The sequence below is a fragment of the Penicillium nucicola genome, assembly GCF_028828085.1.
Source record: "Penicillium nucicola strain IBT 29836 chromosome Unknown utg000005l, whole genome shotgun sequence".
Taxonomy (NCBI): domain Eukaryota; kingdom Fungi; phylum Ascomycota; class Eurotiomycetes; order Eurotiales; family Aspergillaceae; genus Penicillium; species Penicillium nucicola.
In genome coordinates this window covers 1,883,591-1,901,836 of record NW_026643129.1, presented here as the reverse complement: position 1 = coordinate 1,901,836, position 18,246 = coordinate 1,883,591, and the positions used below count along the sequence as shown (strand labels likewise).

General features: G+C 51.1%; 4 protein-coding genes across 4 annotated transcripts; 1 reads left to right on the top strand and 3 right to left on the bottom strand.

Annotated features, from left to right (window-relative positions):
* Window positions 1–595: 595 nt before the first annotated feature.
* N7511_005782 (uncharacterized protein) lies at window positions 596–7,397 on the bottom strand (the record flags this gene model as incomplete). The annotated part of the gene is made up of 5 exons (XM_057128159.1): window positions 596–2,368; window positions 2,425–2,661; window positions 2,816–6,585; window positions 6,874–6,978; window positions 7,289–7,397. The coding sequence occupies 5 exons, from the start codon at window positions 7,395–7,397 to the stop codon at window positions 596–598; spliced, it is 5,994 nt and encodes a 1,997-aa protein (XP_056984676.1).
* Window positions 7,398–8,862: 1,465 nt separating this feature from the next.
* On the bottom strand, window positions 8,863–11,148 carry N7511_005781 (acetate--CoA ligase; the record flags this gene model as incomplete). The annotated part of the gene is made up of 6 exons (XM_057128158.1): window positions 8,863–8,925; window positions 8,982–9,256; window positions 9,308–9,437; window positions 9,487–9,747; window positions 9,800–11,044; window positions 11,113–11,148. 6 exons carry the CDS (start codon window positions 11,146–11,148, stop codon window positions 8,863–8,865), a joined length of 2,010 nt encoding a protein of 669 aa, XP_056984675.1.
* A 2,661-nt stretch (window positions 11,149–13,809) lies between these two features.
* On the top strand, window positions 13,810–15,214 carry N7511_005780 (putative oxalate/formate antiporter; the record flags this gene model as incomplete). The annotated part of the gene is made up of 3 exons (XM_057128157.1): window positions 13,810–14,095; window positions 14,147–14,239; window positions 14,307–15,214. 3 exons carry the CDS (start codon window positions 13,810–13,812, stop codon window positions 15,212–15,214), a joined length of 1,287 nt encoding a protein of 428 aa, XP_056984674.1.
* Window positions 15,215–17,086: 1,872 nt separating this feature from the next.
* Window positions 17,087–18,138, bottom strand: N7511_005779 (Helicase C-terminal; the record flags this gene model as incomplete). Its single annotated transcript, XM_057128156.1, has 3 exons — window positions 17,087–17,938; window positions 17,991–18,083; window positions 18,136–18,138. 3 exons carry the CDS (start codon window positions 18,136–18,138, stop codon window positions 17,087–17,089), a joined length of 948 nt encoding a protein of 315 aa, XP_056984673.1.
* Between the last annotated feature and the right edge of the window lie 108 nt (window positions 18,139–18,246).

Below are 18,246 nucleotides of genomic sequence, written 5' to 3'. Positions count from 1 at the left end.
CGGGAGTGCCACGCGGCAGGGGATTGCTGTACTGGGGGTATTTGTGTTGATCCGGTGGTGATTCGGTGATGATTCCAGTTCTGCAGCTTATTGTGGGGCGTGGGGACGTGTGTGCATAGTTGATTTGGCTGGGATATTCGTGTTGTCTACTGTTAGTTATACTAGTTACACGGGGGGGAGGGTGGAAGTAAACCCTATACGGTTAGAATTCGGGCTACGGACTCTATTCGGAAGATGGATTAGGCATGGGTCAGCAATTTATTCTTAGTTGACTTGGTGTATATCGCTTAACTCGACACGCTACATACTACTCGGTCTAGACCAAATCAGAAGGAGTCAGAGGGAATATGGAAAAAAAAAATAATGAAATGATCAGGCAATAGGGTGTACTAGAATACAGGTCATGGGAACCATACATGGGAGCAAGAGACTCAGCGAAAAATCGAGAGGCAAACAAAAGAAAAGAAGAAAAGCAGATAGGGCAAAAGGATGCCCAGGATTGATTCAACCCCCTTTCAAAATAGGCTAGATGCAAATGTGTGTACTCTTTCTCTTCTGATCTTGCGTTTTGGGATTATGTTTCGTTTTCGAGATTTTAATGGCCACCTGCCATGATAACGCCGTAGTAACGACGGCTCATCTCTGCTGTCTGTGCGATGCGCGCATCGCCTGTAAGGGGGAGGCTGAGGAGGGTGGAGGATTCAACGAACTGGACATCCTCGTGGGTAATCCAGCCTGTGACGGCACGACTCATCTCCTTGAATGCGACACGCTCTTCCAGTCCTTCCATGCCGGATCCTTCAATACGGTCGCTCATAGTAACGAGAGCATTGACGAGGCGGTTGAGACGGGTTGCGTCACGTCTACCGCTGGGAGCAGTGACCAGACGCAGGAAATCCTCGTAGACACCACCGCCAGAAGCCCAGCCGCGCATCTTACGTTCTGGTCCATCACCGAAGCCGGAGACCAGAGTCTCCAAAGTGCGGTAGTCGCCCTCGATGATAGCGGAAGGAGCGACAATGCGACAAAAGGTGGCGTGAGCGTCGTTCCAGTGCTTGCCGTGGATAAGACAATCGACTTCGCGGGCTGCGTCACCGGTGTCGCGAGCGTAGAGGGCCTTGGCAACCCAGATCCAGGCCTCGGGGAGTTGGAGGTCGGAGACAAGGTAGTGCCATGCTGGGTTGTTAGAGCCGTCGGCGGTGAAGGGCTCAGGCAGCTGAGCAGCAGACCGGGCAAGAGTTTCTTGCACGGCGCGCTTGCGGTCGTTGGCCTGGGAAAGGTGCAAAAGGACGAACAAGGCCTGGTTGAGCTCTCCGCTGGCACCGAGTTCCGAAGCAAAGTCCCAAACGAGGTGGTCAGCCTGGTGCTGGTTGACTGTGATGGCAGAGCTTGGTCCCACAGTCGCAGCGAGGACGTGGTGAAGCTGGAAGGAGAGGCGGTTTGAGAGACGGTCGCCGGAGACCGTCTCAGGGAGGAGAGCAGCGGGGAATTCAATAGACTGGGTCTTGAGTCCCTGGGTGGCAGAGTAAGCCTTGAGCAGAACCCAAAGTGGAGATTCACGGCCAAGAGTATCAGAGCCAGGCTGAGGGACAGCGCGAGTATTGGCCTCGTGCGAGGGGTGAGGGAAGGCTTGTTCCTGTCCAGTCGCGAGATCCTCAAGGAATTTGGCAACCGCAGCTTCAATGGGCTGATCCTCCGTAGTGCAGTACCACAAGCGAAGACCAAAGGCCTGGAACCAGTCTAGATCGAAGCGCTCGGTGAAGCCGAAGCTGGAAGCACGGTCCTCAAGGGCACCGCCGGTCTTACCCTCACTGCGGAGAGCGTTTCCTGCAACCAGTTCGTAAAGAGCTCGCACAGGCTCACTCATTTCCGAAAGCACATTGTTCTGACGCCACATGTCAATCTGGTTCGCCATGTCGGCTCGAGAGGTAGCATCGCGGCCAATCTGTGCCACCACAGTAGCCAGATGTGGGTTTTGACTCTCCACCAGTGTGTTACACGCTTCCTGAACCCGGTGGGCGCACATCAAATGGACAGCGCGTTCAACAGGTGAGCGGATCATGTCAAGGTTTGGATTCTTCTCACGGATGACGCCCTCCCAGAAACGAGTGAGACGATCCTTTTTGATACGGTGGGCGAACTTCTGCTGGAGTTTTGGTGGGACGCCAGCCGAAATGTCATCTTCGATATCGTCGTTGAATAGGATGTTGAGAAGCTGCCACACCAGGGTCTCGTCCTCAGATTGGGAACGGCTAGAAGGAGACAGAGGGAACTGCCAGAGCTCGGGACTGGTCATACGGACGAGAGGGGTGCCATCCACGCGTTGGATAGTGGATTGTTGTCGCTGAACGTCAAGCATTTCCTTTGACTATTTTGCGATCAGTGTCAGTTTCAAATGAAAAGGTAAGAAAAATGTAAACAAACCTCGCTTGTCTTATTGTAAGTCATAACCGCAACGTCTCCTCCTGCACTGAAAACAGTAAACTTCTCCTGCCAGGTCTGGGACACTTCCGAGATAGTCTCCTGCATATCGGTCTTTCCACAAAGTAGAGTGTCCTGGGGACCCCAACGCGGCTTGAAAGAATCATGGAAGGAAAGGTCGATGTCGGACATTTCAGTTGTATCACCGGCGAAAGTTTTGGGTTGTTTGTTGTAGGGCCACTGTAAGAAAGACAGAATATTTTAGCTCAGTTACTGTCACATTGGATCAACTATCTGGGGGTGGACGTTATCGTGATAGATACATGTTGAAAGGCAACAAAGAAAATGACAAAGGAAATAGCTATCAGTATGAACATAAGAAAGGAGTTCTAACCTCAATGCCTTTGGACTGTGTCTTGACAGGCTTCAGCGGGGATGGGGCGTTTCTCTTGCCTGGCTGTTGAAACAAAGAGTTCATCAGATCGATGCTGTTTGAGAAGCCCTTCTTGGGAGAAGCTGTCGCAGTGTTTGAGGGAGATTCGTCTTCAACAAGATCACGATCCATGAAGGCATTTGCCTGCATTTCACGCAATGCATCGCGGTTCTGCTTGCGAGGACTAATGGTGCGCTGCAATTGCTCAGCCCAGTCGCCACTGAGATCAAGCTGAGGCTTAGTAGGGCTGCCGAAGTGTCTCATAGGGTGAGTGGTATCCAAGGCACCGTTGATACCCTGGTAGTGATCCCGCTCCACGGTGCGATGAGGAGTGGGAAAGGCACCAGCCATATCCATTTCATCTGCCTCATCTGATCCAACTACCGAATCGCCAGATTGCTGGCTTTCGGTGACGACATCGTCGTCTTGCTCAGTAGTTGAACCCGTGGAGCCTTCCTCTAAAAAAGACTCGGTCTCACCCTCGGAAAACATGTCATCGTCCTCTGCAGCCATGGCCTGGCTACCAAAAGAGCCGGGAACAATCTTGCGCTTCTTGAAGTCAAAGGTGTCGTCCTCAACGCCGACCATGGAGCCAACGAAAGACTCATCGATTGAGAAAGTGGTGGATTGCTCGAAGCTCGCGGGGTGATCAGAGTGAGCCTTGGGAGTAGGATGGTCAGGGCCGTCGACACTCATAGTGCTTTGGTCAAGACTCTCACCTTCCTCGTCCTCATCATAGTCAAGTCCGTAGGTAGTGAAATGAGGAACCTTGAAGACCCAGGTACCGGTCTCAGTCTCGTAGTTGACGAACTCGGTATCGCCGACCTTCTGGAGACGATCAATGTGCTTATCGAAGAGAGGGCCGTTGGTGACAGGAGAGTTGCTCTTCCTGTCTCTGCCACGAGGCCAGGAGTTCTCGATGCGCAAGGTAGAAGGCACGTTCAGTCCCTTGCCCATGGGGGGCTTGATGGCCTCATCGGGGTAGACGGTAATCTTACGAAGACCGATGTTGACAATGGTATCGAACAAGTTATCCACATCAATGATGCTCAGATCAACCTCGCCGTTGAAAGTGACGGATCCGCAGTTCTGGCGTCCGACAGTGAAGTCGACAACGTGCTTCAGCTGCTCGCGGCTCATCTTGCCGAGGGTAGCTTGGGAAGGCTCCATCCAGTACTCACCGGGCTTGGGGTCACCACCAGGAATGAAGGTCAAACGCTTGACAGTCGCGCCATTGGTGGTAGCTGGGCCGTTCTCGGGAACGATAGCGAGATCACGGCTGACAGACTCCATTTCTGGACGGCCAGATGAAGCAGAGTCAACACCGTTGAGACTTCCACTCTTGCGAACAGAGCGAAGGAAGCCAAGCTCCTCAGCAGTGGGCTCGGGGCTCTTGGGTTCGACAGGGACAATCTCGCCTCCAGTGAGACCAGGAGAGGTGGAGTCAAAGCTAACCTTCTTCTTCAACTTGTCTGAGTCATCTCCGTTGGTGATGGGTGCAGGGCTGGAGGGCTTTTCGAACAGGTCGGATCTCAGGCTCCGGTTGATAGTAAGACGCTTCAAGCCACTTCCGCTGCGGGTGCTACCCGGCTGCAAAGCGCCGGGAGAAAGGACACTGCTTGACTCTGGATCAAAAGTATTGCGAAGGTTGCTGGTAGAGTAACTCTTGCTAAAGGTGCGGCCCATGCTGCCACCATTGAGACTACCACGTAGACTGTTGCTTCCGCCCAAGAGGCTGTTGCCCAAACCAGAGGGAGTCCCGGTGACGCTAGAGGGAGAGCCATAAGTGGAGTAAGAGAAACCATATCCACGCTTAGGGGGTGTGATAATACGGCTGTTGGCAGTCGAGGTGGCCTTGTACATAGGCAACGGAGCTCGCTGCTTCTGTCTCATGCTCGAAGACAATGGGGTAGCGAGGGGGCCAGGAGCCGCACCATTTGGTGCAGGAAGACCAGAGAAAATAGACTGACTTCCGTAAGGGTTTCCGTCAAGAAGCGAGGCCTGGAAACTTCCAGGGGCGGGTTGAGACTGCTGTCCAGACTGAGAGTTTCCAAGGAGACTGCCGCCGAGGCCACCGGTCTGCTGTTGTTGACTCTGGCCGCCGCCGAACAATGAGCCGCCGGAGCCAGCAGTACTCTGGCCACCACCGAACATGCCTCCTCCAGTGCCGCTGTTTCCGAACATACCACCTGGCTTTTGCTGTTGCTGCTGCTGGTTTTGGGTGTTGCCAAACAAGCCACCGCCGGTGCCAGTGCTTTGCTGAGGCTGAGTGTTGCCAAAGCCTCCGAACGCGCCTCCAGGGGCGCTGGTAGTAGATGATCCGAAGAGGCCACCGGGCTTTTGTTGCTGCTGGTTTTGTCCACCAAACAGCCCACCGCCAGTGCCGGTTGGTTGTTGCTGTGACTGTCCACCGAAGAGACCACCAGACTGTTGTTGAGGTTGTTGCTGCGGCTGTCCACCGAATAGCCCACCGCCGCCTGTGCTGCCGGTAGCACCGCCTAGAAGGCCAGTGCCAGTCGACGGCTGCTGAGCGCTCGCGCCAAAGCCACCGCCGCCTCCGAACAATCCCTTGTTTGGAGTCTGAGCCTGGTTCTGTTGAGTTGCCCCACCGAAGCCACCGAAAGCACTTGTTCCTTGCTGCTGGGTGTTTGCGCCGCCGAAGGGAGATGCAGTAGCAGTCGAAGCTCCGAATGGGTTTGCAGCACTGGTAGTTTGGGCGCCTCCGAAGCCACCGAAGCCACCGGTTCCAGTGTTTGTGGCACCGAAGGCAGGCTTAGCCTGCTGGGTGTTGCCGCCGAAGAGAGAGCTGCCAGTGTTTCCGAAAGCTCCTCCAGCTGTGGCACCAGTTCCGGCATTGGCGCCGAAACCGCCAGTGGTCTGGGTAGAATTACCAAACATACCGCCGCCAGAAGTGGCAGGTGTCGCAGTGTTAGTGGCGCCACCGAACAATGAGTTAGCTGGCTTGGCTCCTCCGAACAATGGGTTGGAGTTGGCGGCACCAAATCCTGCGCCAGCGGTTGGGGTTGATCCGAAGGCAGATGGTGCGGTTGTAGCAGCGCCGCCGAATGGAGTGGTGCTTGCACCAAATCCGCCGGTTGTGTTTGTTTGAGGTTGCGCACCAAATCCAGTACCACCGAAGGCAGAGTTACCAAAGGCACCAGCTTGTCCACTTCCGTTGCCAAATCGGCGTCCCTGCTGATAATCTGCTAAGCGTAGTTCCTCGAAGGAGAATTTGCTGTATGGCTGTTGGAAAACGATGCTTTGATAGTGGTTCGTGGCGTTTGAAGTGGTATCCTTTTCGGTGAATGCGTTGAAAGGAGTGCTGCCTGTTCCTTCGCAGGCAGTATTGCCACCGAAAGCAGAGCCGGAGGCGCCGAAGCCTGCAGCTGGGGCAGCAGTGTTAGCCGCAGTCGATCCGAAGCCACCGCTGGTAGCTCCACCGAAGCCAGAAGGCGTGGCTGAGGCACCAAACCCGGTAGCAGGTTTAGCGGCACCAAAGAGTCCTCCACCAGTGTTTGTGTTTGTGTTTGCGCCGAAGCCAGTGCCGGTGCCTGTGGCGGATGATCCGAATCCTGAGCTGGTACCACCGAAGCCAGTGTTGGCAGGAGTGCTAGAAGCGCCTCCAAAGAGAGATCCGCCGGCGGTGTTGTTTGAGGCACCGAATCCGGTAGCGGGGCGGTTTTGACCACCGAAGAGTGAGTTGGGTTGGGTTTGCGTGTTAGCTCCGAATCCTGAGAGAAAAGAGAAGAGGTCAGTAAATGTCAACAATTGTCAGTTCACGCGATGAAAAATTAGAAAACGAGAGCGGAGATCCAGATGTGGTCCAGCAAAAGTCCAGAAGAGTCGCAATGTGGTCAAGTCGAGTACCGTCCAGATCACTCATTCGGAAGAAATGAATGTGGTATCGATTTGCGAGACCGGTACAAAGCTTCTCAATCGCGAGTCGATACGATGCGATGAGGGACATCTCAAGTGAATTCGGAAGGAACAGAATCGCAAAGCTCTCGAGGAGCACGTACCTCCGCCGGTGCCGGTAGAAGATCCAAATCCAGTGGATGTGTTTGTTGCGCCACCAAAGGCAGGCGTGGTGCTGGCGCCAAAAGCACTAGGGGTTGAGCCAAAACCTAGAGAGCGGAAGTGATCGTGGTCAGAGGGACTGCGATTCAAGCTGGATCTAGCTTTCTTTATCCTGTCGGGGTGTCGCTGTGCCTGCCGTATGGCGCGCAGGGTATCTCTGTCGGTAGCACGGCGAATCCCAGATTCAGGGAACATGTGATTCGCGCGCGGAGGACTGTCGCGATACGGCATGAGGAGCAGCGGTTGTTGCTGAGGTAAAGGGAGACCGAGGGTGGGAGTACGAGAGTGGGAAAATAACAAGTCCAAAAAGGCAAGAAGGGAACGATTTAAGGGCAGAACTAAGAATCAAAGACCTACCTCCACCAGTGTTGGCATTGGCCCCGAAGCCTGTACCTGTGCCAAAGCTGCTACTTTGGTTGTTCTGACCGAATCCTCCTCCTCCACTTCCAAATCCGAAGGTCGACATTATGTCGGTTGGAAATTGTGGGTGTTCACACAGTCATAGGTCGATTTCAAATCTAAAGCGAAAGCGCAGGTAGTCGAGGATGTGGAAGAAGCGCGTGTGATGAGGTCTGAGAAGAGGAGAGGACGCGACAGAAAAGAGAGGATTTGCTAGCCAGGCAGACCGATTATGTCAGCGCCGGGTCACAATACTCCGTCACGTGAGTCTCGCTGCCTAAAGCGGTAGTCCAATAGAATGCTCTAATAAACGATAAACCGGGCTATTCGCGGATTTTCTTATAAAGAAATGAGTCATTGAGCTTTATTACAGCTCTAGAACCTGATTTTAGAGTCAAATTATGAGTAATCCGAAATGAGGGCGAGAATTGGCATTGTTCCGAACAACACGAGATCTATACAAGGGTCTCCGCCTTGAGGAACGTTTATAGTCCTGCAACCATCCACGGCTCCTATCAGGAATGCAACAATACAAATATGAGTAGACTCGTTATCAAAAGACTGTTAAATATTCCATGCATCTCTCAATCTATTTCCGGCCCATTATTGTCTCAAAAATGCTTAATGGTCTAACATTCTGCCGAACAAACACTATTTTCAGAATGGTCACAATTACATTCTGTAACCCGATATGCAATGCAGGCCATTATTTTCAAAGTGAATCAAGGCCTATGGAGTTAACCCGAGCATCGACCGCTTTACGGCTAGAGACGTTCTCCTTCCTACACTTTCCTACACCTCACCGCCGAGCAGTGTTATATCCAAGCCCAAGAGCTGAGCTCGGCAACGCAACTTACATGTCCAAAGCAGTTCCGTCTAGATTATTTTCGCTATTACAGTCTAGTAAGGTTCTGTGATCATGCAATGGTCAGAAATTTACGAGCTTACAGTGCCACAAACAACTTCTTGTAAGATATATTTTTCTTTTGATGCGTGTAGACTATATATTTTGGCGGTGCCTGTCCAGAATCTCTACACTCAATGTATATATACAAGGATTCACTGACAGTAATTTTGAATTCATAAACCCGTCAGTCATAACGACATTACTCAATTTTCAGTTGCAAACATCTTCAAAGTACAGGCTGGTTCAAGTGAAGCATGGCAGGAAGCTTGATGCCCAGCTAGGGGCACACTACAAAACACACGAACTGAATCTCAAGAACATTCAATTGAAGGTTATGACCCTACAAATAGAACCAAAATCCAAAGCAAGATACTATTCACAACGCTTCGGAGCAGACAAGGGAATCTCAAATACAGAAGACAAAGAACCTGAACAGAAAAAAAGAACATACCACCCCCACAGTCCCAAATCCGGGCAAGGGGGCGCAAGTCAAAAAGCCAACCATCAGAGCCATATCCATGGATTGACAGCATAACATATGATGAGAAACATCACTTTTCTCCGAATGTTTCCACTAGAAAATTTCACCCGAAGTTCATTATCATCAAAATCGTAGACTTGCACTTTACTTCTGGCGGGCGGCGTGGACTGTGGCGATAATTGTGTCCACAACACTGGGATCGGACAGCTATAGATGTATTAGCATTTGTTTGATAGAGGAATTGGGAGTAATGGTAAACTTACCGTGGAGGTATCACCGAGACTGTCTTCTTCACCACTGAGAATCTTCCGCAAGATACGGCGCATGATCTTACCGCTACGGGTCTTGGGGAGGTCCTCTACGACGAAAACAGCCTTGGGGGCGGCAAAAGGTCCGATGGACTTGCGGACTTGCATGGACAGATCCTTGCGAACCTGGTCGTTTGTCTCGTTGCCATCCTTGAGGGCGACAAAGGCGTTAACGGCCTGGCCGGTCAGCTCATCGGCGATACCGACGACAGCAGCCTCGGCGACCATGGCTATGCACAATTAGTTTGGGACCAGTAGATATGGACGTGTGGTGTACTTACGGTGCTCGAGGAGCGCGGCCTCGATCTCGGCGGTAGACAGACGATGGCCGGAAACGTTGACGACATCATCGACACGGCCACGGATCCAGTAGTAACCATCGTGATCACGACCAGCACCATCTCCGGTGAACTTATACCTGTTAGTTCGATATTCTGTATGTTGGAATTGAAGCACTCACGTAATAACCCTTGTAAACGTTCAAGTAAGTATCCATGTAACGCTTGTGGGCACCCCAGACAGTGCGAGCCATACTGGGCCATGGCTGCTTGAAGGCAAGAACACCTTCGACGTCGTTGCCTAGAATCTCCTCTCCGGAGACAGGGTCGATAATAGCGGGCTCAATACCGAAGAAGGGCAACGAAGCACTACCGGGCTTGGTGGGAGTGACACCACCAAGAGGAGTAATAACGTTAGAACCGGTCTCAGTTTGCCAGTATGTCTGTAATCAATATTAGCAATTGTTCCAAAATGTCCAGAGATTCAAGACATACATCGCAGATGTGAGCTTCTTCCTTTCCGACAGCCTCGAAGTACCACTTCCAGACCTCAGCGGCAATGGGCTCTCCCACGGAACCAAGAACACGCAGGCTCTTCATTTTGTGGTGAATGTGCTCACCACCAGCGCGCTTCAGCAGACGCAGGGCGGTCGGAGCAACGTAGAACTGAGTGACGTCGTACTTGTCGATGACATCCCAGTAGCGAGAGAAGTTGGGGTATGCGGGGGTACTTTCAAACACAACGGTGGCACAACCAAGCAGGAGAGGAGCGTAAACGACGTAAGTGTGTCCGGTAATCCAACCAACATCGCCACCGCAGAAGTAGCGGTCATCATCGTGGATATCAAAGACGTATTTTCCGGTCATGGCGGCACCGAGAAGGTAACCAGCAGTAGTGTGCATGACACCCTTGGGCTTGCCGGTCGAGCCGGAGGTGTAGAGCAGGAACAAAGGATCCTCGGAGCTGACGGGCTCGGGGGCGAGATAGTTGGGGTACTTCTCGACCTCCTCGTGCCACCAGATATCACGACCGGGGGTCCAGGGGACCTCGGCACCAGTGCGCTTGTAAACAAGAACAGTTGTGACGTCGGGGCACTGCTTCATAGCCTCATCGACAATGCGCTTTGTGCCAATGACCTTGCCACCGCGCTTACCTTCGTCGGAGGTGATGACCACCTTGGAAGAAGCGTCGAGAACACGGTCCCGGAGCGAGTCTGAGGAGAAACCGGCAAAGACAACGGAGTGCACAGCACCGATACGCGAACAGGCCAGGAAGGCAATGACGGCCTCGGGAATCATGGGGAGGTAGATTCCGACGGTGTCACCCTTCTTGACACCACGCTCCTTGAGAGTCCAAGCAACGCGAGAGACCTCACGCATGAGCTCGCCGTATGTGATGGTACGGCCCTCATTGGGCTCGTCCGCCTCGTAGATGATGGCCACCTTGTCGGGGTTCTTGAGCGCGTGGCGATCCACGCAGTTGTATGAGGCATTCAGGCGACCCTCGACGAACCAGGCATTGTCGCCGTTTTCGAAAGAGCCGTGGTGTGTGGTCTCAAAATCCTTGTCGAAGGTGAGCAGTTCACGGGCCATGCGGGCCCAGAACGTGTCGGGACTCTGAATCGATTCATCGTAGAGCTTCTGATACTCGGCCATATCCTTAATGTGGGTTCCGGTGGGGTGCTTGTCGTGGAACGCCTTGGGCACGTGGAAGGTGTCGACCTCGTGGGCCTCGAGCACCTGCATCCTGGTTAGCCAATTGCCAATGCTGTGAGCCAAGCTCAGCACGAGACCACAGGGGACGTTACCACGGAGGGCTTGGGCTTAACTGGGCCGTCCGACATAATGTGATTTCGGAAGGGGTATCAAGGAGAAATCTGCCTGAGAGTCAGTGAGAAGCCCAGGGAAGCCACGGAAGAAAGCCTCACCAAAGGGATGTGAACGTAAAGAAAAGAGTCTGAGAGCGGGGGATGAGCCATTATGTATTTCCCCGGGTGGAGCGTTCCCAATCCGGCCGCTTTACAAATAAAATACCACTCTACAGCTTTGTTTTACCCGACTGCCATTCTCTGCTCTGCCCTGCTCTGCCCTGCTTCCGGTAACTTTCATTCCCCTATTATCTGCGTTTCTTACGCCAAGGCGTGAGTTTGGGTTCGGTCATGCGGGGGGTTGACATCCTTCCGTTGCTCCGGGGAAGTGCCCCTCCACGATAATCAGGTCGACTGAGATCAACCGACCCCTGTCCCCGTAACCCTTGGACCGAACCCCCCGCCTATGGACATCGTCCCGATAGATTACATATACGGGTTGCATATACGAATTGCAGAGGGCTAGATCCTCATCCAGCAGGGTATAGATGCATGGATACATAGTGTGTGGCCTCTGGGCCTATAGTTCCCCAAATATCCCTCGGGAGATCCCCTGCCCGATCCTATTGAGATCGCAACGAGCCTCCCATGTCCAGATCGACTGGGGTTGAATAATACGAGCCATGTCATGAGGTTTGATGATGTCAACCGTGATGCTTCCTCCGCGCAACCTTGGGACTGTATGTGCAAGCTGGAAGGCGGACCGATGTCTCCATGTAGAATAGTGCCGCCACTCATCGACCTCACAAGGGAAGTTTATTGATTCTTGGCATTTTACAAGCTTAGACAAGACATAACAGGGCGGTTATTTATTTCACGTTCCTTTGAATTGTGGATAGCCTGGGTTGGATTGTGGGGAGTGTGGGACAACGCCTGTCTCGCTAATTTCTTTCCTTTTTCAATTATGGAAAAAGAAGGGAAATAAGAAAAAGGTATACTTCACGAATAGAGAAAGAGATCACTGGTTCCTGGCAAGTGAACTTAAGCATAAATGCCTGTGTCTTCCCCTGACTGACTGGATGATATCCTTCGTTGCATCCGAGTGTCACCTTCGGCCGCCTGAGGCAAATGCAACTGCAACGCGAAGATCAGACACGGCAAAGAACACACCGAGCAACACCGCGCATATGCAGAAGAAATAAAAAGGTTGGACTAATGCACTTTAGCTCCACCTCTCCCACTTCGCGTCCCAACAAAAAAGGCCCATGCAGACTGACCTAACCGACCTAGGAAGATATTCCAGCCGACAGCGTGTCCGTTATACGGCCAATACCCGCAGGATGAACCCGGAGACCCCACCCGCGCAAAGTCCGACACAATTGTGGGACAGCTGGGAACCATTCTTTGACATGGTGAAAGGCCGAGAAAAGACCGTATTCTGTCCAGATTCTGTCCCAGGGACAGGAGGCCGAGGAGCTCAGGGATGAGAGTGTCCAGAGCGGGAGGGTCCGACATCGGAGAAAGGATGTTCCTCTCCGATCCAATGGGACAAGGGCTATTGCAGCATCCTGATCTTCCAGGGCTGGCTTTTGACTCGACGAAATCGACAGGGATTGCGGATCTCCGGAGGATCTGGGATATCGAAACCAGAGGCCGACGCAATGCCGATGCAATGCCGACGGGATAAGGGTCACAGGTCGTGACTTGACCCGTGCGGACTCGACCTTCTCAGCGTTGGTCTGAGTAATCTGTGCATGAAAATCGCCATGGAAGACGATGGTAATCGGTCAGCATAGAGAGGCCGGGATGCCTTATCTTTCTGACATCCGGTGAGGAATATAGTCAAGTAGGCCCTGAACGGCGCGTCAGACGTCTGTCATTTTCGGCGATGATAGATTGATGCCGGAGAGAGTACAGAAAGCACAACTTCAACCTTCCAAAAGATGCAAATAAAACCTGTGCTTAACCTGTAAATGCTGGTAGCCATCAATCTATCTCAGGGAAACTCCCTATGCTCCCCAGATCGTTCAATCTCCGCCATCGAACATCCAGACCAAGGCAGAGTCGAACAAGACGGATGAAGGGCTTCCAAGCCGCGGGTATAAGCAAACTTCAAACCTCTTCCATGCTCCTCGGTTCAAGGTCAACCCTTTGTTGGGACCGAAGGAAATGACGTTCAACCCGACAGAAATCTTGGGGAACCCTGGGACGGTCGGTTAGGGCTCGGGAAGAACAACTTCCATATCGGACGAGCGGGGCATCCCATGGGTGCCTGAGTCTCGGTGAGGAAATAACGTGAATTACCTACATATATAGGTAGGGATTCTTCTGCGCTGTCCCATTGACTGGCGTGGGATTTGTAAACCCATGAGCTGATTCGGTTCGGCTGGCTCCTTGATGTCATTACGAGAAGATCTACCTATTTCAGTAACATTGGAAGTAGTTCCGGTTTGTAAGCCTATGATCTGATTCGGCTCAAGTAATACCTTGAGGCTGTGAGACAGTGATCCGGGGTTTGTCAACAGATGAACTGATTCGGACCCTCTGATTCCTTGATGTTTCGAGAAGGCGCGGGGGTGTTATCAGCATCAGTAGTCAGCTATCAAGATTCACCGCTAATGATGTGGCCAAGATAAATAATTCGGCCTCGCTCAATGGCCAGTATATCCAGTGATCAAGTCAATGCCGATATTCGAAATGGGCATCAGCGATGAAGTCGAAATGTCCAGCCAAGGAGCTGGCGCGAGATCCTTATCTAATAGCGATCTATCGGCTGAGAACTACCCAGAAGGAGGCCTACAGGCCTGGTCTGTTGTTCTCGGAGCATGGTGTGCAATGGTTCCTTCCATGGGATTACTGAACAGTCTTGGTGTTCTCCAAGCCTGGACGAGCACACATCAATTGAAGGATTATTCCGAATCCAGCATTGGTTGGATCTTTGGCTCTTACGGATTCTTTCTATACATCGCGGGAGCACAAACCGGTATGAATACACCACATCTTTATATAAAGATATGATTCTCACCATGTATAGGCCCGATCTTCGACACATATGGCTCAAAGTTTGTGATCATCCCGGGGTCCATCGGGATGGTGTTGTCCATGGTGTGCTTCAGTTTCAGCGAAGGTACGAACATCCAATCATTCCAAAGTCGGCCATTAAAATGCATCAGGAACGACTAACACAACAATAGAATACTACCAAATCTTTCTCTCCTTCAGTGTTCTCGGCGGCCTATCAGCCTGCACACTCTTTACCCCCGCAATCTCAACCGTCGGCCACTGGTTCAACCTCCGCCGCGGCTGGGCAACAGGCGTAGCATGCACAGCCGGTGGAATTGGCGGTGTCATCTTCCCCTTGATAATCCTCTACGCCGCACCGAAGATTGGTTTCCCATGGGCGATCCGGATCATCGCGCTGCTTTCTGCGATATTATGTGCGTGTGCATGTATATTACTCAAGACACGACTCCCACCGAATAAGAAGGCTGGGGCTTCGGTGGATTTTCGTGCGTTGAGAGATGTCAAGTATGCCTCTACGACTGCTGCGGTGTTTCTTGTTGAATTTGCGGTGTTCATTCCCATCACTTATATCGCTTCTTATGCTATTGCTGTTGGTGTGGAGAATACTATGTCTTATTTGCTGATTCCATTTTTGAATGTTGGTGCCATACCGGGTCGATTCCTGCCTGGATTGGTGGCTGATCGAGTCGGACGGTTCAACGTCATGGTGTTGACATCTTTGATCTGTTCGATTCTGACATTGGCTTTGTGGATGAAAGCTGGTGATGACTTGACCTCGATTATTTGTTATGCTGTTTTCTTTGGATTCTGGAGTGGTGCTGCTATTAGTCTCACGCCGGTTTGCATCTCGCAGGTTTGTGCTACTGATGATTATGGGAAGCGGACTGGGACGACTTTTACTATTAGTAGTGTTGGGACTCTTGTTGGGATTCCGATTGCTGGGGCTATTTTGGAGCATGATAGTGGCAGCTATGAGGGGCTAATTGTCTTTGGTGGTGTACTTTATCTGGCGGCTACGATTGCGTTTGTTGTTGCGAGGGGGATTTGTGTTGGGTGGTCTTTTGGTGCCAAATTTTAGACTTGAAAGATAGATTGAAAGTTGAAGAGTGAAATAGAAGGGCTGATAGACATAAGACTTTCCGAAGAACTGTCCCTGAAGAGGTACACTGAACCCCGGTCATCCTTCAAAGAGCTTCGCCCCCGAGAAATGATATTATGCATTTAGAAACAAATGTAAACCAAAGAGTTGGAATATGCACAAAGCTGAGGCTTATCATGCAAATTGATACTCCATTCACAGCATAACAGCAGTGCTATGAATTCGTATCAGCGCTGAACTTTGTGACTACTCTCACTAGAATGCCATGGAGCTCATGGCTACCTCGCGGTATAATGTCAACTAGCGAATGTGCGTAGGGACAGACAAAACGGTATGTATAATGTGCCCCCAGCAAGACCCCAAAAGACCCCCAGGAACCATGCGAGGAGAACCTTTCAGCATGGGTATCAGATAAACAAAACGAAAACCAAAACCAAAACCGAAACCAAAACCAAGCCACAGACTTGAGATATCTAGAACTTCCTACCGAGCATATCCCGTACCCCGGCAACAAGAACCAAAGCATTGATCGCCTGGTAGCAGTTAATATCTCCGAACAAGGCAACAAATGGTTAGAGTATACCGTTATAAGGAGTGGGAGCAGTATAACACGCCATTCTGGAGTGACTGCGACAGGGTCAGAGGATATGACGTCACACAACAGAGAACACCTTACGGATATGTTCTCGATCCAGTGGATGTTCTCGGTCTAGTATCGCTGTCGGTCGACAGGATAGACCGGACCTTGACCTTGATGCTGTTGCTAATCTCTTTGCCAGACATCCTGAAGGTATGTTCTTTTTGAACCTTGTATGGCTTGTGATTGATTGAATCGTATACTTGACACGAAACAGAGACTCTGAAATGTTTTTTGAGATTCTCGATGTTTTCTAAAACGAGGAAGTTAATAGCATTTATAGTCAATTCTTCACGACTGACGTCGGATGTTACAAGTTACTTCGATATGCATGTTGACGTGACACATTGTGTAGATTCCCGTCGGAGAATGCCGGCGGACGGCGAAGTCCTTCAATCACCACATACTTCACAATGGATCTCATACTATCTTTCAAAGATGGTTGGGAGGGTAAATCGTGATCTTCATATTAAGATTCGATCCATGGTGACTGATTCATGTTGAGCCCCATGGCTGGCCGTCTAGCTGCGAGTGGCTGCATATCTATAGCGCCAAATTGCCTAATCGAGCATTTCAGTGCATAGCTATGTTACATTGAGCTACATCATCTTACCTAATTGCATTTATTGCGAGGCTGTACCGCATAAGAGTCGTCCGAGAATAATCTTTGCGCATATAAGTTAAGCTTTGGATTAATGAACAGACATGCCTACCGTGCTTGCTTCCCGTCAACGTTCCAACTACACTTTCGTTACGGAGCGACTGTCAATGGCCGCCAAGGTACAACCGGGGCATAGTGTAAGGACGGATTTTGGTCACAATCAACATTCGAGGTTGTTGCAGCAGATGATCTTGGGAAAAAATGACCAGGAACTAGGTAAATACTAAGGCTGGATACAATGTGACGGGCGTTTAACCAAAGCATCCATGAAAATTGTCTTAGATACAATCAATCTCCGAAAGACGATAAAATCCCTGGAGATTTCCTATTTCGAAAGCCCAGCCCAGGGTTCTGTTCGGATGTAAATTTCTCTTCAATCATCACCATTCCCATTTTCATGATCCGGGGCAACATTGTTAACCTCTATGCTTTATCCCATTCGCTTGATCATCATCAGATATTGGCAGAACTATCATCCAATCGAGATCCACGCCGGGAACCCTTCATCTCTTCAGTGATGGTCGATAAGCAAGCTAAACAAGTCTGAGAGTTTTCATCGTTCCTCCGAAGTAGCCGATTCCTCAATAGTGGAGAGAAAAGGGGGCCGCGAGCAGAAATAAGCCGACAGAATTCTGCTTCGTGAGCCAGGAGAAGTATGCGTCATATCCTCCATCCAGTTCAAAATATCCTTCGGATACGTCCACAGACTTTTGTCGACGGGAAAAACCTTGCGGTCATACCAGTCTGGATTCATAAGACTTGAGACATATTTCAGCAGCTCCCAAGAACGGTTGAGATGCTCCAGCCTACCATCTATTCCAGACGGTCCAAATACAGGAAAGGGGGGCTCGTATTGGATGTCTTGCTTTGCGCACACCCGCCCAAACCTGGCCTCGAACTTTGCACGGGACTCAATATTCTTCGCTTCTCGCTCATCCGAGGTCTGGGCCCGGTAGACATCGAAAAGCATCGGCAGATGAAGAAGACACCACGCCTTTCTCTTGGATCGTATCATCTCATTGCTCTCATCCCATACCTCTCCCACGGGCCATTGTCTCTCTGGATCAATGATGTCCTTGATTATTTCACGGGTAGTAGGCGAATGCAGGATTTCAAATGGCCTTGACTTTAGAATGTCACTTTCAAAGGGTTGGAAAATCGGTATGATGTCGAGGACTGGCCAGGATGCTGCCAACGATTGCAGTTCAACGACATGAGCAAGGCCCAGATAGCGTGTGAGTTTTATTTCTTCCTTATCTGCGCACGTAATCCATTCCTTGACACAGGAGTTGATGCTCAGCGCGAAATAGAAGTTGGCGGGCTTTCCGTGTGCCTCATTCTTGGTTACTCTTCCGCTGGAACTCGTGGTAGGACCTGGAACTGTGCGTGGAATGCTGTCACCCCCCTAAATCTTGCATTAGCTCGGCCAGAATGTGATTTTTTTGTCGTGGGCTTACCATAACGTTCTCGGTCACTCTTCCGCTGGAATGTAGGGCAGAGCCTGGGATCGAGATAGGCAAAGTCCCGGAGCTGAGGATGCTTTCACCACTCTATAGCCTGTATTAGCCTGACTAGAATGTGAGAGCTATGCTGTGGGCGTACCATGGCGTCTTTAGGTAGTGAGGGATTCATGCACGGAAGAACGTGATAGAAGACGGAATGTTATGAGACGAGAGATTGGGAAGATCACCACCAGAGGAGCTAGCGTGAGCT